The sequence below is a fragment of the Dipodomys merriami genome, unplaced genomic scaffold (genome assembly GCF_024711535.1).
Source record: "Dipodomys merriami isolate MVZ:Mamm:240054 unplaced genomic scaffold, mDipMer1.0.p SCAF_7, whole genome shotgun sequence".
In the NCBI taxonomy this organism is placed as follows: domain Eukaryota; kingdom Metazoa; phylum Chordata; class Mammalia; order Rodentia; family Heteromyidae; genus Dipodomys; species Dipodomys merriami.
In genome coordinates, this window is record NW_027206290.1 from 63155758 (window position 1) to 63176443 (window position 20686).

General features: G+C 37.5%; 1 protein-coding gene across 3 annotated transcripts in view; it reads right to left on the minus strand.

Annotated features, from left to right (window-relative positions):
- Plcb1 (phospholipase C beta 1) overlaps window positions 1–20686 on the minus strand; it is a 661556-nt gene that overhangs the window by 103625 nt on the left and 537245 nt on the right. For all 3 annotated transcript variants that reach the window (XM_070006762.1, XM_070006761.1, XM_070006760.1), the window contains exons 28-31: window positions 11313–11389; window positions 11101–11190; window positions 10377–10434; window positions 9440–9526 (exon numbers count right to left, since the gene is read on the minus strand). In XM_070006762.1, coding sequence (XP_069862863.1) covers window positions 9440–9526; window positions 10377–10434; window positions 11101–11190; window positions 11313–11389 — 312 coding nt within the window. The remainder of the gene's footprint in view (window positions 1–9439; window positions 9527–10376; window positions 10435–11100; window positions 11191–11312; window positions 11390–20686) is intronic.

A 20686-nucleotide genomic window follows, 5' to 3' on the forward strand; every position in this document is an offset into this window, starting at 1 on the left:
TTTGAACAAAAATTCTCTTCAGTGTTCCTGAGTTGGTCCTTTTCTGGCAATCATCAACTATTTCAAAGTACCTAACATACTTCCTCAAATATTTCTGTTGGTCTGAGTTTGGCAAGCCTTTTCCTTGAAATGTGGAAAGTTTTGGATACAATCAAGTAATAGTTTCCAGACATCAATTCAATTTTTATATTTTTTGCTTTGTTTTGAAATGTATTTGGAGTGTGTGTGTGTGTGTGTGTGTGTGTGTGTGTGTGTGTGTGTGTGTGTGTGTGTGTGTGTTTGCAAGTTTTCACTATCCTGTTTATATTTCAGGAGAGTTTAGGAAAAAAAACTAGAGTTATAGTGGGAATGAAAAGGATAATTAATAATAGAAAAGTTCATGCAGAATAGGCACAATTGCAGACATAGAGAAGTAGAAATCGAAATAAGCCCCAAAAGATTTCTTTCATCTGTGTTTGTACAGATGTTTTTGTGTTCAGTGAATGGGAAATAAAACCAATGATATCAAAGCTATTTCTGATTTAAATTCAACAGCTGCTGAGATGACTTGAGACCCCACTAACACATGTACCCCTACTCTAGCAAGTGGACAGAATTCTCCCTGAATCCTGGTCCTGTCATCCTATATATCTACCATCCTTAGGAATAAAAAACATAAAAGAGGAAGGGAAAGAAAATTGATTATATTTCAAACTCAGTTGACATCTAGGAGGAAAGAGATAACAGAAATCCATGAAGCGCCCACAGAGAAATGACTGGGCAGACCTCTCCACTTTCAGCCCTAGAGATGATTTGCATGTTTCTGCTAAAATCCTGTAATCTAATTGCTAAAGAGAAATGGAACGTTATTTATTTATTTATTTATTTATCAGTCACTGGGCTTGAACTCTGGGTCTGGGCTCAAGACTAGTGCCCTACCATGTGAGCCAGTGCTACTTCGGCTTTTTCTGTTTATGTGGTAGTGAGGAACGCAACCCAGGGCTTCATGCATGTGAGGCAAGCACTCTACCACGGAGCCACCTTCCCAGCCCTGAATGTTCTTTTAAAAAATTTAAAATTTTCCAATATTGATATGAGTATATTGATTTTATAAATATACCTACTTGGATTAGCAGAGCTATATTTCCCAAATTTCCCCTTTTTGTTCCAGTGGGTTCCATGGAGAGTTACAGGATTCATGAAGAGATGTGGTAGCATATGTGAAGCTGTTCTGATTTTGGGGCTGTATGTGCATGAGTTCGTGCGTGCATGCGTGTGTGTGTGTGTGTGTGTGTGTGTGTGTGTGTGTGTGTTCATTTGATTTCATCACAAAAGACTCAGTTTATGCAGGCTACCCCAATCATCAAACCTCCTTGTTAATTTTCCCTTCCAGAATTCTACTTGCTCTGGTACAGAATTGGATGGGGAAACAGCCTTAAACAACTGCAGAAGCCAGCCCTACAGCAACTGCAGAAGGCAATTTCTTATCATCTATACCCAATCAGGCTATGATTTTGTAAAAATCTTGACTGCTATTCATATTAACTAATTTTGAATTGTTTTTTCCATGCTAGGGCCTAAACGCAGGGCCTGGACCCTCTTCTGAGTCTCTTTGCGCTCAAGGATAGCACCCTACCACTTGAGCCACAACACCACTTCCAGTTTTTTCTGAATTGTTTATTGGAGATAAGAGTCTCACAGACTTTGCTGCCTGGGTTAGCTTTGAACCATGCTCCTCAGATCTCAGCCACCTGAGTAGAAAGTATTTACAGGCATGATCCATTGGTATCTGGCTGAACTTTAAAAAATAATTTTCAAAAGATAAATTTTATGTTAAAATTTTGTTCTTCAAAGACCCTAAGAACTACAAAGCTTGAGGAAAGGTCTGGCTCAAATGAAAGGAGTATCGAACACAGACATGTAACAAGCAAGGAAGCTGGTTTTGTATTGATGCACTTTTGCTGAAAAAAATTAAATCATTGTTGACAAGTTCACCTTAATGAATGATTAATCAACATCCAAAATCATGGCTTGTACAGAGTAAGTGTTCTTACTGAAAAATTTCCCTATAACAAGATAGGGCATAAAGACCGTAGAGTAAAACATAAAATAAGATGAGTCAAAATACCAAATAGAACTTCCAGAAGACTGCCTGAACTTTAAAACTGAGGCTACATATGGAACAGCAGTGTAAGCAAAGAATCTGTGCCTTAGAAAAAAAGCCAGAAAACCATTATCTACATCATGGTGGATGGTACAGAAGAGTTAAGATAGGGAAGATAGAATTGCAGGTCTATTTAATTTTATAAGCAAATATATGTGCATAGATCTAGATCTATATAAGATGTATAGCTCATTCTCTGGATGCATGTATATATATGTACATACTCATACATACACACATTCTTATAAAGGAATGGAAAAAATAGATGTCATTATTTGTTGAAATGATACCTGAGAGAATTTTTTTTCAAACTGATCAAAGGTACATGTTCAGCCACATCAAACACAGATACACTATTGAAATACTCCATAAAATGTAAGACAAGACTTCTAAGTGCAGCCAAAGGATAAAAATACAAATTTTTGCCAAGAGAATTATAATACAAACTAGGATGATAGAAGCTAGTGGGCAGTATAGTTTTATCTTCGGTATGTTAAAAGAGAATAATTGTCAACATAAAATTCTTCATCCTTCCATAATTTGAAGAAAATGTGAATTCTTGTCAACATTATAAAATAAGGACATTTTTGTACAGAAACAAATGTGCAAATCCTATAGAATTCACTGCCATCTCTGAGAAAGAAACATCTAGAGAAGAGCAAACTGATAACTATTCTCACATAATTTAAGATAGAGGAAGAATGTCCAGCAAAGAAGACGGAGAACAGGCAAACAAATCTACCTGAACACTGATCATATAACTGATCGAAATTATCTATTAAGTGAAAATAGCAAATTTTAAATATCTACACGAGTAAATTAAATTTTAAAAATAAGTTGAGATTGTTGAAATGGAATTAAACTACCCCACAAGAACAGTAAACATGTCTCAAGTTTTATATTCATATTTGCTCTCTGAGAAGGCAATTCTTTAAGTTGGCAAAAGATGAAATGTACTTTCATACAGAACCAACAACAAACATGCCACTGTATGTAACAATCAAGATTTGACAACTCATTCCCTTTGCGGAGGGGAGGAATGAGGAAAGCAGTATCTGGCTTCTACAAAGTGGCATTAGTAGTGTCAGGGAAAATGTATTTCCCCATCAAATAGCAAAAAGATTATGGGCAGCACAAATACATGATTTAAGAAAAACTGTTTTACTTTAAATCTTTAAGTTAGTCTTTTCACCAGGAAACATTGGGAGTAATGCTGTCAACATTTAAGACTCAGTCCTGGAGTCTTGTCAGCTTCACACAGAAGATAAGTTACTCTCACTGTTACAAAGATGTCAGAGGGAAAAAATGAGGAAAATCCTGTGTGTGTGTGTGTGTGTGTGTGTGTGTGTGTGTGTGTGTGTGTGTGTGTGTGTGTGTGTATGTGTGTGTGTGTGTGAGAGAGAAAGAGAGAGAGAGAGAAAGAGAGAGAGAGAGAGAGAGAGAGAGAGAGAGAGAGAGAGAGAAAGAGAGAGAGAGAGTAACAAAAAAGAACACCAGTAGCTACATGATGAAATGTTCTTTGGAAATAAAATTGAAATGCCCCAAAGCTCCCTGGAATTCTCTCTTGATGATGAGCTAAATTAAAGCAGAAAAACCTATGTCTTGAAAAGCATCAAAGACAAATTGTCAGAGAAAAAGTAAATTATACATTTATTGGCTGCTTTATGAGGTGAAGGAGGCAGTTCATTAAAAAGTCCCCTCAAAAGATGATTCATCTTGTAATGAGAGTCAGTAGCAGCAGAATGATCGATATGCATTGGAATATTCACAGCAAATACAGGCTAACACCTGATTAACAACGTTACAACATGCAGAAGGTCTTTTGCATAATGGACACATTTGTAGTTAGTTGAACCAGGGCCACAAAAGATGTGGTTCTGTGTACCAGCTATTGGGTTCTGGAATTCCTTCTAACACTCTTGTATATATAAAACTTTTTCTACTGGCTTTGTCAAACCTAAAGGAATTCCAAGGGAGCCATTTACATCACTGATTTGGAAGACTGGACAGTACCTGTGCAACCATCTTAAGAATTCTGCAGCTATAAGTTCCATAAAAAGATACACCCTAGCCCCAAATAGAAAACGTATAGGCCGAAGGATTGAGTCAAATATTTTCCTGCTAAGAAACAGGTGGCCTGATATTTCTCCAGAGTTTAGAATACTACTGGAAAGGAATTGGGCATTCAGAAGGTGTGCTCATACCTTAATAAATTTTGTGGGATTTATGTGTAGCAATATGCTGCTTGATCTAATGTGAGACTGAGGCCCGAAATACAAGTCCATGCAAAAGGAATGGCTTATTGAATCTCTGTTTTGAATGGGGAGACATGAACTCTACATAAGAAATGAGTGTGGTGCATGTTGCAATATACTGTAATCTAAAGCCTTTTTCACAATGGACTATGTAATCTGCTCCCCTAACACATGCAGACAAAGGACTAAAGATGTAGGCCCAGTGTAGGTTTTGTTTTAGGCTGGTTTTGATGAGGTTCATTTTCCTGTGACCATCCTGTTGAAAGATGGCAAAAATGTTGGGAACTTGTGATGACTCAGACTGTGAGCTCATTGTTGAGTAGGGGTTTAGTCAAGTTGAACCTTGAATTAATCTTCCTAAGTATATTCTTCTGAATCTAGCCAGAAGAATTCCTCCCTGCCATGGAAGAACTGTTGGCATTTACCAATTGACTTTTCAAATTTCTTTTGTTAAAACAATTTTATATCTGTTTTTTTTTAAGGGCAAAATGTCATTGGTTTATTAACGGCTTAGAAAATTATGTAGTTATGTCTGGAATGCAGACTTGCTCAAAATAGTAGCATTGGAAAAAAGAGTAATGCAAAAGGAACGTTCTCCCTCTTAAGGACAAGATTGAAGGCATCCATGTTTTGGAGTAAGTGGATGAAGAGAAAATAAATCATTATATTCAACAAGATGGTGTAACAACTGAAGAATGGAAGATCTGTGGTGCTACAAAGGATGCATTTTTACTGTAAGTAAAAGATTAGCCACAGCTAGGCACCTGTGGCTCATGCCTATAATCGTAGCTACTAAGGAGGCTGAGATCTGAGGGTCACAGTTCTAAGCCAGCCCAGGCAGGAAAGTCTGTGAGACTCTTATCTCCAATAAGCCACCAGGAAACCGGAAGTGGCATTGTGGCTCTAAGTGGTAGAGGGCTAGCCTTGAGCTGAAGAGCTCAGGGACAGTATCCAGGCCCAGAGTTCAAGCCCTACGACCGACAAAAAAAAAAAGAAAAAAGAAAAAAAAAAGCCATTATCAGTTTCTAGTTAGAAAAGGATACCCCATCTGTTAAATTATTGAGGGAGAAGGTCTTTTACCCTCTCTGAAAGTAGTTTGGTTTGCTTTCTTCTCTCATACGAAGGCGGCCCGCTGCAAGTTCTTCATTTTAAACTCAAGTTCTTCATGTAAAACTTAGTGATGGAATGCTCCATAAATTTCTAGATGTCATAAAACTACTCTGCCTTCTAATTGTTCTGAGTGAATGGGAATGAATTCAGTAAACTAGTTTTATAGGTATGATTGATTGGTTTCTTTGAGCTTTTTCTCTTTGTATTTTGTTTCAGCTCTTGTTAATTTTCCTCATATCTATACCATTTCAAAAACTATTCCAACACTGAATGTGAAGAGGGATTATTTCAAAGCCAGTGCTATTTGATTTCTAGTCTTACTGTTCTACTCTACTGTTCATTACTGCTCCTTGAATAATTTGGATATTAAATGTCCCTCCTAGGCCCGTGTATTAAAGTCTTTGTCCCCAGCAGGAGACACTAGTGGGTATGTAGTAGAATTGAAGCTCTGGGAGATGGGCATAGTAGGAGGAAATTAGGAGCATGCTCTGGAAGGAGGAGTAGGACTTTTGTCTCTTCTTTTTGTCTGCTTCTTAGCTGCCATGTATCTTCCACCAGGTGCTCCTGTCACGATGCACTGTGCCACCACAGGCCCAAAAGCCAAAGGACAAACAGCCATGGATTGATACGTGAATCAAAATAAACCTCTCTTTCTTTTTAAGGTGATTACCTCAAGTTATTTTATCACAGAGTGGAAAGCTAACACACACACACACACATGCATGCGCATGCGCACGCACAGACACACACACACACATATATTCTTCCTTGCTACTGTTGCCTTTGACATGATCTGACAAGAATAGCAGATATTTTTTATTTCATTGTTAAAGTCATACTACCAATCTTTAATTAATGCCTTAGTCTGACATGGGACCAACATTTTTCAAGTCCACCTACAACAAAGTGGATATAAGAATAACTTCCTGGATGAAAAGTGAAGGGAAATTCATCCTGAGACCTACTTACAGTTTAAAAAAAAAATGGAGACAACTACTGAAAATGCATAGAAACAATTTAGATCTTTTTCTGAGGAGCGAAGACAAATTAAATGTTTGTAATTGCTGTAAATTGCTGTAAATAAGGCTGTAGCACAAACTGTTGATTCCCTATCTAGTTCTTACGTAGTCTCTATATTTGATGGTAAAGCATAAACTTTATTGGGGCACATGGCAGCCATGGAACTGAGGAGAAGATAAACCCTCTTTGTGAATGCATCTTAATCACTGTAAGCCTGAAAATCACATTCGCTACACTGTGATTGGCTCAGGAATGAGATTGTGATACCATTCCAATAAATGAAGGGCAATCTAGTGAATACATTAAGGAATTTTCTGTCAATCATAAACAAGGGGTTATGAAGTAAGGATATGCCCTCTTTTGCCTTTGAATGACTTTATGTAAAACCATGAGGTTTGGAGCTTTGGCTGCCATCTGTACCTCATGAGTTTACAGCGTAAGGAATGAAAAGGTCTAATAGAAATGGAATTCCTGAAAATACCCAGATTCTTGACCAGGTTGTCAAGGTACTGGAACTGGTACTCTAGAATTAGGATACCTTTGTAATGTGACTTACTAAGGTTGCTACCGTTTAAACTTGCTTTGTCTTTGTCTTTTTCATTTGCTTTATTTTCTTTTATTATTATTTTTTGTGGTGGGGTCAAGCTATGTTGATCAAGTTGGCTTAGAACGTGTGGCTTTTTGGCTTCAGTTTCCAAATTAACTGAGTACAACATGCCCATGGTTTAAGCTAATTTTAATTGTAATTGATTGCACTCTGGCAGAGAAATGATTGGATATAAAGTAATGACAAATTTAACTCAGGACAGGATGGATTGAAAAATGTACATACCTGAATATCTCTACTTTGGACTTATCAACAGATTTCTTGAAATTTAAGAAAGATAGACTCTGAATGGAAAACACGGTGAGTCCCCTTATCCATGGGGAATGTGATCTAAGACTTTCTGATCTTGGATGTTTGAATCCATGGATATATCAGACTTATTTCTGTTGTTTTCTACCCAGATGAGAGGTTCCATCTGAACTTCCATGTTTTGGATCCTTGTTGCCTCGCTCCCATCACTACCTCCTGCTTCTGGGGCACTGTTATTTAGTACAAGAAGAGTTCAGCAAACACTGTGAAGCCTTGTTAGAGGGGCTTGCAACACAGCCAGTTGCCAAGTGACTGACTGTGGGTAGCACAGATCACATGGCTATGCTGGAGGAAGGATTGAATCCCTTCCAGGATAGCTAAAGTGAGCCAGCGTTCAGAGTTCATTGCGTTACCCAGAAAGGGCTGTGTTCTAAAATTTGTGAATTGTTTATTTCTGAGATTTTTCCATTTAATATTTTGGGACCATGGTTGGCCAAGAGTAACTAAAACCAAGGGGAAACAAAGTAAAGGCAACTGGAGATCAGGAGACACTATTCATTTTCCCCCCAAAATGTTACTTATGCATATGCTTGAGAAGCTGGATAAGAATGTTTGTGTTTGTGTGTGTGTGTGTGTGTGTGTGTGTGTCTCTGTGTGTGTGTGTATATACAGCCAGGCACTGGTGGATCACGTCTGTAATCCTAGCTACTCAGGATGCTGAAATCTGGGGATCACAGTTCAAAGCCAGCCTGGGCAGAAAAAGTCCATGTGACTCTTATCTCCAATAAACCACTCTGAAAATGGGAAGTGGCACTGTGGCTCAAGTGGTAGAGCACTAACTTTGAGCTGAAGATCTGAGGAACAGTGCTCAGGCCCAGAGTTCAAGCCCCATGACGGACAAAAATAAATAAATAAACATGACCTTTAACGATATATCCAACAAGTTATTGATTCTTGCTTGAAAATCCACATTTCCAAGCCTAAAAACTGGGGGAAATGAGAAGATGAAAAAAGTGGCTTGTTCAATGAACATAAGAGAGCATAAATAACTATGCAAACATATTTGGAATAAGTAAAAAGAAATCTATCTCAAGCAAATTGGAAAATGGTATATATATATGTATATATAAATAAAACTAACACTTAAGTAAAACAAACACTTGACCTTTGTAGACTCAAAAATCAATCTCACTGAGTAACAGTACTTTTTTTGCCTTTGTTTTGTTTGTTTGAGACTGCTGGCTTCAAACTCAAGATCCGCTTGCCTAATACTCCCAAGTTCTGGGTTATAGGTATGTACTACCATGCTCAGCTAATGTTGATACTTAGATTTTTGAGTAAATATTTTTAAAACTACAGTTAAAAAGACAGAAAAACTAAAAAGCACATTTACTGTTTTTCCATGTACAGATTAATAGTCTGGATGGGTCAAAACTAAGATGCTATTTGTTACCCTGAAAATATTTCATTTATAGATATTCAGTTCAATTGAATATTCATAAAACAATCGACTTAAGCAATGATCATAATTATTTTGTTTTATTGTTGCTGGGGATAAAACCTGATTCCATAAATACTAAACACTCATTCTGCTACTGAGCTATAATTATATATTGAAAGATATGAATACAACCACAATAAACTTATTATGGGAGAAATTTTTTTTTTCTGGTTTAGGAAGAGTACTTTGTTAGGGTGATATGGGTGCATGGCACCCTCTTCTGGCTATAATCTGTCATTACAACATTAAGCTCTAGTCATTACAACATTAAGCTCTATACTAGAGCTGAAGTAAGAAAAGAGATTAGTGTCCAGATGTGGACTTAAAAACACCAGTGCCTGAGCCACACCTTGACCTTGAGTGTCTTATAGCGAATTGGTTGGTGACAAATGCTTGCAAAATATTTTAACCTCATGGAAAAAGGTTTATGAGTTTCACAAATGAGAATGGATCTGAGTGTGTGTGGAAAATACTTCCAGAAACCACAAAGCTTTCATTCCTACCGAACAGAAGGAAAATGAAATTATTGGGTATACTTATTCAGTTCTATTTACCTTGGGCTTTTCATCCAGGATCTGTTGTCGAATCTCTTTGTGTTTTTCCACGAGTTTTTCTTGCCTTTTACTTTGTGCTTCTTCTAACTACAGGAAAGCCGTAGAAAAGATTATTTTCAGAAAAGAGTATCAAAAGCTTTTGGACATGCTTTCAAACAAAAACCAAAAGCTTTTCATATGCATATACATATATTTCAATACAAATATATGTTTTAATTGTTTGGGATTCTAGCCAAAAATTGCCCTTTAAGTATATGAGACCACAGATTTTTGCATTTGGTAGAGAAATTTATCAATGGACACATTTTTAAAATATGTAAATACTGAGCGTTTCTATATCATCAATTATTTGTGCAGGTTTCAGGCCTTGAACTCAGGGCCTGGATGCTTTTGCTTAACTTTTGTGCTCAAGGCTGGCACTCTACCACTTGAGCCACATCTCTGCTTCCAGGTTTTTTGTAGTCAATGAGAGGAATCCATGGCTGGTTTTGAACTGTGATTCTCAGATCCCAGCCTCTTGAGTAGCTAGGACTACAAGCATGAGCCTGTGTTTGTTGCATCCAGCTAGATCATAAAATTAAGACAAAATAGGACTATCTATCTCTGGCAATTGTCATTTTCTCTATCACTGTTGACAACTAAAAACTTTTTTATAACATCTTTCTGGACTCCTAACTTAGACAGTGATTATTTTCAGATTGGCATATATATGTCTCTCTCTCTCTCTCTCTCTCTCTCTCTCTCTCTCTCTATATATATATATATATATATATATATATATATATATATATATAAATACCTTGCTGTGAAACTTACAGAAATATTGATTGAGGATTACCATAACTTGGCTGGGGGCTGGTGACAGATACAACAGTTCCAGCTTTTCTTCCAAAAGTTCACACTTGGTTTATAAAGAAGAGAGAAGAAACTCACATACCCTCTTGATATATTGCACCACCTCCTGGATGTAAGATCGGATCATCTCTGTCTTCTCCCTAAAAGTCAACGTAAATGATACAGTTACACCCTCTCATCGGGAATCTCACTTCTTGAACTCTTAGCCTTCTCATTACTGTTGCAAAGAAGGTACAATTTGCCTGTCTCTGGACAAAGAACAGATTCTATCCCAGGCACAGGCTCTATTTTCATTAAATGCTCTGAAGTTTGCCAAATCTTTTGAGAAGGGAGAATCTAATCATCTCCCCAGGGAAGTTCTTCAGTTTTATCTAAAACACTGAGTGCCTCTTATTCCTCTGTTGAACCTCCTGTTGTTGGAAAGTCCACTGTAAAAGTCTTACAAAGGCGATCCTTTGAGAGGTTAATTAAAGGAGAAACTTCTTCAAAGGCTATTTTGATTAAGAACTTGTTACTCTCCCCTGGCCCTGGTGGATCCTGCCAGTAATCATTGATATTCCCAAGTCAGTCAATGCCACAGATGCTTGTCTGGAATTCACCCAAAAAAGACTGAAGTAGAGGCATGGCTCAAGTGGTGTAGCACCACTCCTGAGTGAAATAGTCAAACAAAAGCTTGAGGCCCAGAGTTCAAGCACCCCTGTCCTTTTCCCTGAAGTACTAGCACAAGAAGAGAAAGAACTTGTTACTCTAATAAGGAATAAAAAAAATTCCCAGGTACAACATAGGGTAAAGTACTTTGTACGTACTCTTCCATTTGGCTTTTGTCTTTAGATTTAGCTTCTGTTATCTTCTCCTGCCTCTTTTTATCCATTTTCTTCTTTAATTCTTTCTTCTCTCTGAAGTCACCATGGAAAACAAAAACAAAAACAAAAACGAAAAACAAAACCAGAAGATCAAATGGCAATTTGTGCTTCATATTTTTTCCTATGGGACATAGGTAATGAGAATAAAGGCTTACTTCTCACAGATTTCTTTGAGCTTCTTTAATTGATTGTTCTGACATTCTTCAGCAACATCTGTCAATTTCTGAATAAGCTAAGGCAAAGAAAATGCCAGTTGGTTACTTTTACAAGATCATAAACAAAATCTCCTCTCCATATCTTTACTATCCCAAAGCAAAGCACGCGTAGTTAGAAAAACTCCAATGACACATTGACAGGAGGACAAATTTCTAGCCATCTCAAAGTGCCAAGGGGGATATTCAACTCGCTTTATTATCCAGGCATGTGATATTAATAGGAAATCTTTTTTTGCTATCTCCTTTCAAATTTTTTATTGTTATTATAAATATGGTGTACAGAAGGGTTACAATTACAGTTTGTGTCAGGTAAAGCATACCTTTCTTTTTGGACAGTGTCATTCTTTCCCTCACTCTCTCCCATGTTATCTCTTTTTAATTAAAGCAAATTATCATTCCAGTTACCGCATGGACCTTTGTTTCTACCTCCACTCCATGAGTTACTAAAAGTTTGATGGAGGGCATTCTACCACCTACATTTTCTGAACGAACATTTTCTTGATTATAAATGGGATTTTTTCTTCCTATTTCTCCAGAAGGTAAGATGAAGCTTAAATAAACATGACTATGATGAAAATGTTCTAATCTGCAATGAATGATGATTGCTGGCCTCTAGTTATCATTTATTATTGTTGTCCTACAACTTTCCCCTGTTAGAACCTGACACTTGTGACCTTATGCTCATAACTTCCGCTTGGAACAGAGGTGGTGTGCGACAGAGCTGGGAACAGACCCAGACAAACAGCCCTCATCACTCCCCTGTGACCTTTCAGTTATGTTTTAAATGTTTTTCTTTTTAATGTTCTTAAGCCGGGGGCTAGTAGCTCACATTTGTAATCCTAGCTACTCAGGAGGCTGAGGTTTGAGGACCCTGGTTTGAAGTGAACCTGAGAGAGACTTTTGTGAGATTCTTATCTCACAAAATCACAAACCAGCAAAAAGCCAGAAGTGGAGGTGTGGCTTGAGTGCTATAGATCAAACCTGGGAAGGAAAAAAAAAAAAAAAACTAAAGAAAAGAAAGCACTCAGGCCCTGAGTTCAAACCTCAGTAAGAGCACCATCTTCTTACCTAAGAGAATAAAGGAAGGTAAGGAAGGAATTCTCTTAGGGAATTATAATCAAGAATGGATATTCATTTTGAATACACATGAAAGTCAATGCCGTCCTCTATCAAGTGGACTAACTCTGAGCAAACATGAACAGGTTTGGACCAGCAGAAGGCCTATATAATCAGCCAGAGGAGACTGCTTGAAGATGATTGTCAGAATTAAATCATGAAATACCATAGCTTTGCAGTGCTTTTCCCCTTATGGCATCATTAGGCTAGAAGAAATTAAAGACATTTTTACTTATTAAATAATTAGGTTCCAACAATGTTATAGTAGTAGTTTGCATAGAGTTCAACAGGTGTTGCTTTGTTTCTTTAAGGAAATGCAAACGATCCCATAATGCCCCATGAGTTCCCTGTGTACCCCAAGGGTCCCTTGGCACACAGTTTGGGAATGGTGAGTTTTAACTTCTTTACAGGTTTCCAGTGGTGAGCCAGCTCCCATAGAACTCCCATACCTTAATTTTCAAGGTCAAGAGGAACGACCACAGTGACTCCTCTGTCAGTTCCTAGGAGCTTCACTTTAGTTCAGTATCCCCCACTTCCTGAGCTAAGGAGAGCCTGCCATCATCTTCCCTCTCAACATTTCTGTAGTAAGTATGGGAACCGCCTTTCCTATAAGACAAGGAAGTACAACTTCCCATTTTTGTCAGGCGCCGTCCTTCAGCTCAAACGTGTGCACGTCCGTTCACTTCCATCCCTGGGGTACATTATACACTGACCCAGACACTATGGGAAATTTTCTCCTGCAATGACAAATCTCCTAGACTTTATCATAGGTGCCCAGGAACTCATCTTGACTTTGTAAACATTTCTTCCCTAGTGTCTCTCTCACCCTTGGCCCTTCTACTCCATCCCAGATAGTCTTCAGGCTTCATAGACCCCAAAGACTTAACTTACATGGTGCTGCAAATTGTTACATTTCAGGCTCTAAACTTCTTTCTTCGGTTGGCGTTCATCATAGCTTTACAAACTGGACAGTGGTGTGTTCTCATCACTCTGCCCCTATGCAACTGTGTCTACATCGGTTCTCACGCTATCCTACCCCTTGAATTTGCATGCATACCATGATGTCACGTAGTACACACACAAATCACTCCCGTGATTGCAGATAGGGACTTCAGGACCAGCTGTTTTGCTTCTGACACAAGATTGGAGATCCAGCTCAAGTCTTATTCCTTTCTAAACCAGCCTTTTATAGTTTTTCCTTTCATTGCTCAACTAATTCTAGATCTTGTTGTTTTATTTTTTTAAATAGGCTAATTGTCTCAAATATCCCCAAGGATATTCCCCAAAGATATCACTATGGCCACCTCCCTGTTGTAATGTAGTTTTCTGAATGCAAGACTCTATCCAAAACAGATGCTTGCAAAATGACTGCAAAGGAATTTTTTTTTATAAGTTTCAAAACTACACTGACTCCAACCTCAGTGTGTTCCTCCAGTGTGTTCCATGGAATTTCACATCCAAGCTGTGGGTCTGTCTTATTGGAAATACTTCTAAAAAGTATGGTAAGCTAAGGTTTTTGTTTTTTTGTTTTTTCCTCCTGTAGGAAGAAATGCTTTAATATGAAATCCACATGTGGCTTTTTTCCCCCTCCAAATGTGACTTTTAACTAATGGAAGTAGCATTTTTCTAAAATCTCAAAGAATCTGTGTTTAATTAATATGACAAACATTAACTATTCTTCTATTGTGTTTAGTTTCTCTTCATCTCGCCCACCCTCCTCCATTGCAGACCCTTTCCTGTAACATTCTATCCATCCTATTTAAAAAAATTCATCACTCTTAACGGTAGTTTAGCTCAAAAATTTGCTGTTTTCATTTAAACTCTATCTACTTTAAGCTCTAGGAGGTAGAACAAATAATAATGTGACTTCTTTAATAGTATTCACCATTGATGTTGTTAGGAGGCATGCGCACACACACACACACACACACACACACACACACATACACACACACTTGAAGAAGTCATAGGTTGGGTCAGTCATAGCCTGGCTTCTAGCCACAGTTATCTCTTCTAAGCTTGTAAGTTTAGCCAATTATATGATCCTAAGACGTTGCCTAAGATTTTTCCTACATGTTTTAATAGAAAAAGAAATAAATCTTTATGTCCACACTTGTCAACAAGGGAAAGCCTTTCTGCTGCTATGCAAAAGAATACCAGTATTATACAGAGAAAAACAGCAGAGTATGACAGAGACAACAAACAGTTGTGATCTATAGAAAGTGCTATAGATTGGGTTCTGGTCCCATCTCTCTCTCCCCTCTCTCTCCCTCTGCCTCTCCCTCTCCATCTCCCCCCTCTCCCTCTTCCTCTGTCTCTCTGTTTCTCTCTCTCTAATACATTCTCCTGAATTAAACAGTGAACTTTTTATCTCTGGTGCATTTTTCTAGTATATATTTGTCCTCAAGTTACTCCAACAAGGTTTCTATTTCTTACAACCAAGAGAATCCTGACACACCAAAAATATCCCCTTCTGATTTCTCTGATTATCTCCAAGTAAGATGAACTTTGATTTTTTTATTGCATGAGATGTGAAAATATGACTATGAAGAGTGATTTTTTTTCCCACACATTGGATAAAACACTTACGAATGCAGCCAAGAGTTGGAACACTTGCTTTTGGTGTAGTTATTAGCAGACAGGATTTATTAAAAAGTTATTCAATCATGTCATGGAAGTAAACTGTCTAGCAAAGGTAGCAAAGAAGCAAAGATGAACTAACATTCTAGAAAATGAACCAGAGGTACATGGTAAACTGAGAATTCTGAAAACAAGATTTAATTTTAACTTTTTTGTATACTTTGTACTTTTTCTTTCCCAAAGGAACAGACACAGTTCAATTACTTTGCTTATTTGTTTACCACTCATGACAAGTCTCCTAGATAAAATGTTCCAAACCTTTTAAGGAGTCAGAAGAAAAGCCCCAGGGGAGTATAATTTCATGCTTATTCTCAACCCTGTGCTAAATTTCATTTGGTTTAGTCATTTCAGAGACAGAAAATGGTTTCTACAGAAGAGAAAAATTTCCTGATACTAAATCAAAGGGATCAAATTGTGGGGAAAGATATCTGTCCATTATGGCATTTCTTCTGAGTGGGATAATTTGGGAAAATGCACAAAAAGTATAGAATACTCACACTGAGCCCAATGTACTTTCCTTCCCCCTTTTACTACCTTTAAAGAAGAAATATCTCCTTTGGTACTAAAGCAGCACCTCTAGGTTTTCATCATATATTGTTTGTTTCTCTTTCTACAAAGAATTCTTTGATAATGCATTTGAACTATATGTGTACCAGAGATCAAACACATTATTGTACTGGCAATTTAAAAATAAGGCAGGTATTTACACTGGGGCATGTCCTGGCCAGAGAAACATTCATTGGTGTATTCAGTGAACATTAAGAGCAACTATGATGTGCTAGAGGATTGAAGATCAGACAGTGAACAGTCAGAGAGGTGGTAACCATGTGATGCTTTTCTCCATTTGCTCCCTTTACTTTCACTAGAAGAAAAGTCCTAGACTAACATGGCGGACATCTTGGTCATTCTCTGAGTCATTCTTTAGTATGTATGAGCTAACTCATTGCTATAAAAAAAAACTTAAGTTATAAAATTATTGTTAAATGTTTTAAAATTATTGACCATAGCAATTAGAGTCTACTGCTATTCATTTGAATTTCAGTGCTGAGGATTGAACCCAGGACCTCATACATGCTAAGCAAGTCCTTTTCCCAAGTTATACCCTCAACACTGCATTTGAATATTTAAAGGGTCCTTGGGACTTTTTTTCTTTCCTTACTTGGTTAAGAAAAAAAAATGAGAATGGAAATGTGACCAATACTCTTACTCAAGGTAAATAAGTTCATCAATAAACTCACAGCATTAAAAAATTGTTTTTACATCTAAATTAAACTAAAGAAGATGCAACCCTTTTAGTTTTCTGGGAGAGATAAATGAGTCAATATATGTCCTTGAATGGTGATTTTTTTTATGAGATTATCAACTAAAAATATTTTAGAATTTAAAAAAAAATCAAGAAGTTCGATACAAGTCCTAGGTGGATGATACATGTTGGGTATCTACACAACTCTCTGGCTTCTTCTCCTTATCATTAGAGAAACTAAATTGGCTCTAAGTGTAGCTTTAATCAATTGTAAAAGGAAACATTTTTATATAAAATTATGTTTTAAAAACTCAGTGAATGTTTTTGAAATATTCTCCATGGCTTATATCTATAATCCTATCTACTTGAGAGGCAGAATTGAGGAGTATCATGGTTCTAGACCAGCCTGGGAAAAAGTTTACAAGACCCCAACTCAACCAATAGCTGGACAAGGCAGTATGGTACCTTGTCATTCCGACTAAACAGAAGGATGTGGTTCCAGGCCAGCCCAGGCAAGAATATTCAAAAGATCCCCTCACAACAGAAAAAAATCTGAGTAAGGACAACATGTGCTTGCTGTCTGCTTTCTGTGGGCAGTACAAATAGGAGGACTGCAGTCAAGGATCACTTTTGCTAAAGAGTAAGATTCTAGCTCACAAAAGGCCCAGAGCATAAAAGGCTGGAGGTGTGGCTCAAGTACTATCACATCTGCCCAGTAGTCCAAAGTTCTGGGTTCAAACCCCAGTACTGCCCAAACAAAATGCTAATAATAATACAATTAGGGAATTATGGCTACGGAATGTTTAGTTTTGTAATATAAGAAGTTTGACATCATTCATGTTAGTTGGCCATAGCAGTACAGTAGTAACTATTACATAGAATTCTGGGCAAAAAGATTACTTGACCTTACTTGATCTCAGAAGATTAGGGTCAGCCTGAGAAACATAGTAAGGTCTTGTCCAAGAACAAAACCAAACAACGAAAACTATACATGTTGTTGTACAATGAGAAAATGGAGAAGCCTCATTTTGAGAGGTGGAATCTTGGAGTCTTTATTAAAAGGCCAGCGACTGCATGGTGGACTCTTGTCTTAGAGACCAGAAACCCAGAACAAAGCTTGCACTAAGCTTTTTTTCTTTTTTTTTCTTTTCTTTTTTCTTTTTTTTTCTGGGCCTGGGAGCTGTCCCTCAGCTCTTCAGCTCAAGGCAAACATTCTACCATTTGAGCCACAGCACCACTTCTGGCTTTTTCTGCTTATGTGGTGCTGAGGAATTGAACCCAGGGCCTCATGCGTGCAAGAAAAGCACTCTACCACTGAGCCACTTTCCCAGCCCTGCACTAAGCTTTTAATGACAACAACCACATGCTTGGGTTAGAGACCAAGCCTCAACAAAAGCAGACTTCATATGGACACACTCAGGTACAAGCTCATGTATCAGCAGAACTCTTCCATGTAGGGAAGATATGCCCCCAACCTTCCACATAGGGAAATCTTAGAGTCTACTCAGAGGTGGGTGCTTCAAGCCATTTAGGGAGATAAGCAAAGCAAAATCAAAGCATTCTCTATGCAAAGCTTTCCTAAGGTTATGACATCTGCATTTCTCTAAAGCAGAGCCCTCCTAGCTCACCTTGAGCACAGCAGCTGCATTCAATGAATGGCCTCTCTCACCTCTAGGCTTTTTAGCACTGGGTGTAGAACTCCCTCTGCCCTGTAAGAGGAACCAGGGTGGCTGTAGGAAGTTACTTAGACTCAGCCTCCTTACTTCAATATGAACTTTTAAGAATTTAAAATAGACCAACAGATTCTCCTGTTTGCAATTATAAATGTTGGTGGAGGTATTTATAAGAGTTATTGAGGAATTGGTATAGTATCACAAATGATACACTTATGGATTTCATGATTAACCTAGAAGAAAGCAGAACACTGTAGTGTCTGATCAATAATAAAAATAAGTTAATCAAGCTACATTTATACAGACAAATGGCTACCCTTGTAGAGTCAACCCCAACCATTTCTGTGCCATTTCATTCTTTAAGTTGACACAAATCAAAGCTATTCTTTGTTTTGCCTTTGGGTTTCATTCTGTTTACTGATTTCCCCTCTGCCCCTTAATCTTTCCTGGGGATTCAACCACTAACTAACATCCTACTAATAGATATTCAATTATACATTGTGCACAAAAATAACAAAAAAACAAAGTCAAAAAGTCTATTGGTTTAAACAGAAAGTTCTAATTGTTATCTTATTATGTCTGAGAGCTGACATCTAGCTTACATTCTATAATCCAATTTCTGGCATTAAAGTTGGAAGGAGATTTTGTAAGCATTCTGTGCAAACTCGTATTTTAGGAATAGTGATCTGGACAGGGGGAGAGGTGAAATAATCTAGCTAGCATGACTTAAATTTTAAAAAGTGGAAATCATGTCTCTTCACTTTAAATCATGTACAGATTGTCCTTTGATAAGGAATGATGATTACCACTCTATTTACTTGGTTACATTTTCAAGAATATGGTGATTAAATCTCACACCCAAACTATGAAGGCTCTACACTGATTTTTTTTTCAGCAAAAAATAGCACTAAATCCACAGCTGCTCCCTAGGTCTATACTCTTTGCATCAAATTTATAGTTATCTTAAAAAGAAATAGGCTCTATTTTCCCTAATGCTTGACTCAGGATTCACTTTGGACAATGTAATGCGCAATTACAACAGCTCTCCCAACACGTACACTGTGTCTCAACTAAAATCCTTTCTAACTTACACATGAACAAGCTCAGGCATCTATTGAATGGTGAAAAAAAGTTAGCCAGTCACCTTCATTGACCCTGCTGATAGCCAACCAACCTCCAGATGCAAGCGCAGTAAGTTACTGGCAGCTCAGCCAGAAATATAAGTTTGAGTCCAGCCAAAATTAGAACTATCCAGTGTGCCAAGACCAAATCGTTGACACACAGATTCAGGAACTAAATAGTTGATATTTTAATTCAGTAAATCTTGAGTGTATATGTGAAGAAAAGAATTTACACAATTAAGCAAACTGATAAGGATAGCTATTAATAGGTAGGTTTCATTCTACAACTTGTATTCAGAACCTGTGTGTATTTGTTGGTGGTGGTGGTGGTTGTGGGACTTGAACTCAGGACTGGTACTGCCAAGACTAGTATTTTTCCACTTTGAACCCCAGTGCCACCAGGTATCTAGTGGTTAATTGGACAGAAGAGTCTTACAGACTTTCCTGTCCTGACTGGCTTGGAGCTGCGATCCTCAGATCCTGAGTACCTAGGATTATAAATGTGAGCCACTGATGCCTGGCCAGTGTGAGCTCTTGAGCGGTTGAACCAAAGTAAAGTCTGGGGCACCCTGAATCTCTTCACCACTATGAAGACCACAGAAGGCCTTCAAGAATTTGGTGAATGAAATTTTACATGAGCATACTTAAAATCCACATGTGCCCAAACACCCTACTATGAATAAATAAAAATCTACAGTGTCAACTTGCTATATTAAAGGAACCAGGGGATAATCCAACAGGGGACAAGAAAGAATGTAATTGAAAAATATTGAAAAGCGTGTTTAATCTTTCTTAACTTCACAATATTGAATTGGAAAAAAAAATCTACCAAAATGTGTGTTATGTGGCTGCAAATGATGTACATGCTGTAAAGAAAGAACCTCCTGTTATGTGGAATTATTATTTCTAAATGTTACTCAGTGAAATGAGCATACAATAAAAAAGCATTTATTGCAAAAAAATTGCTCATGTCATTATGTAAAGAGCAAATTGAAAGTAGTGTGTAGATTTTGATTGAATTTTGTGTGAATGTATGTATATACAGTATTTATGTGGAAAGTACATCAACTCCTTTAAGTCAATAACCAGGAAATTTTACAAACAAAAAGACATTTAAACAATGATTCCATTACTAATATCATTTACCTTTCTTTGTCATTTCTTGTTTTGTGACAAACACCAAAACTTTCAGAAGCAAAATCATTTATTTCTCAAAAGATTATCTTAGGGTAAAGTCAGAGTACTGGAGAAAGACAAATTGTGCTACCACAACTAACAGTAGAGATACCTCATTCACTGCAATTACTCTTGGCATATACATTTCCCCATGGAAGGGAGGAAATTCAAGTGTCTGTCTGCTAAACATCCGAGCAGCACACACTGCTGATACAAATCGTCAAAAGGAACACATGATGAGTTCCCTCAGGATATAGCAGGATGTTTATAACTGTATTACACATTTATATTTGAAGTGCAGACTTCCTAGCTGATTCATGTATCATAAAATACAGGTTTTCACTA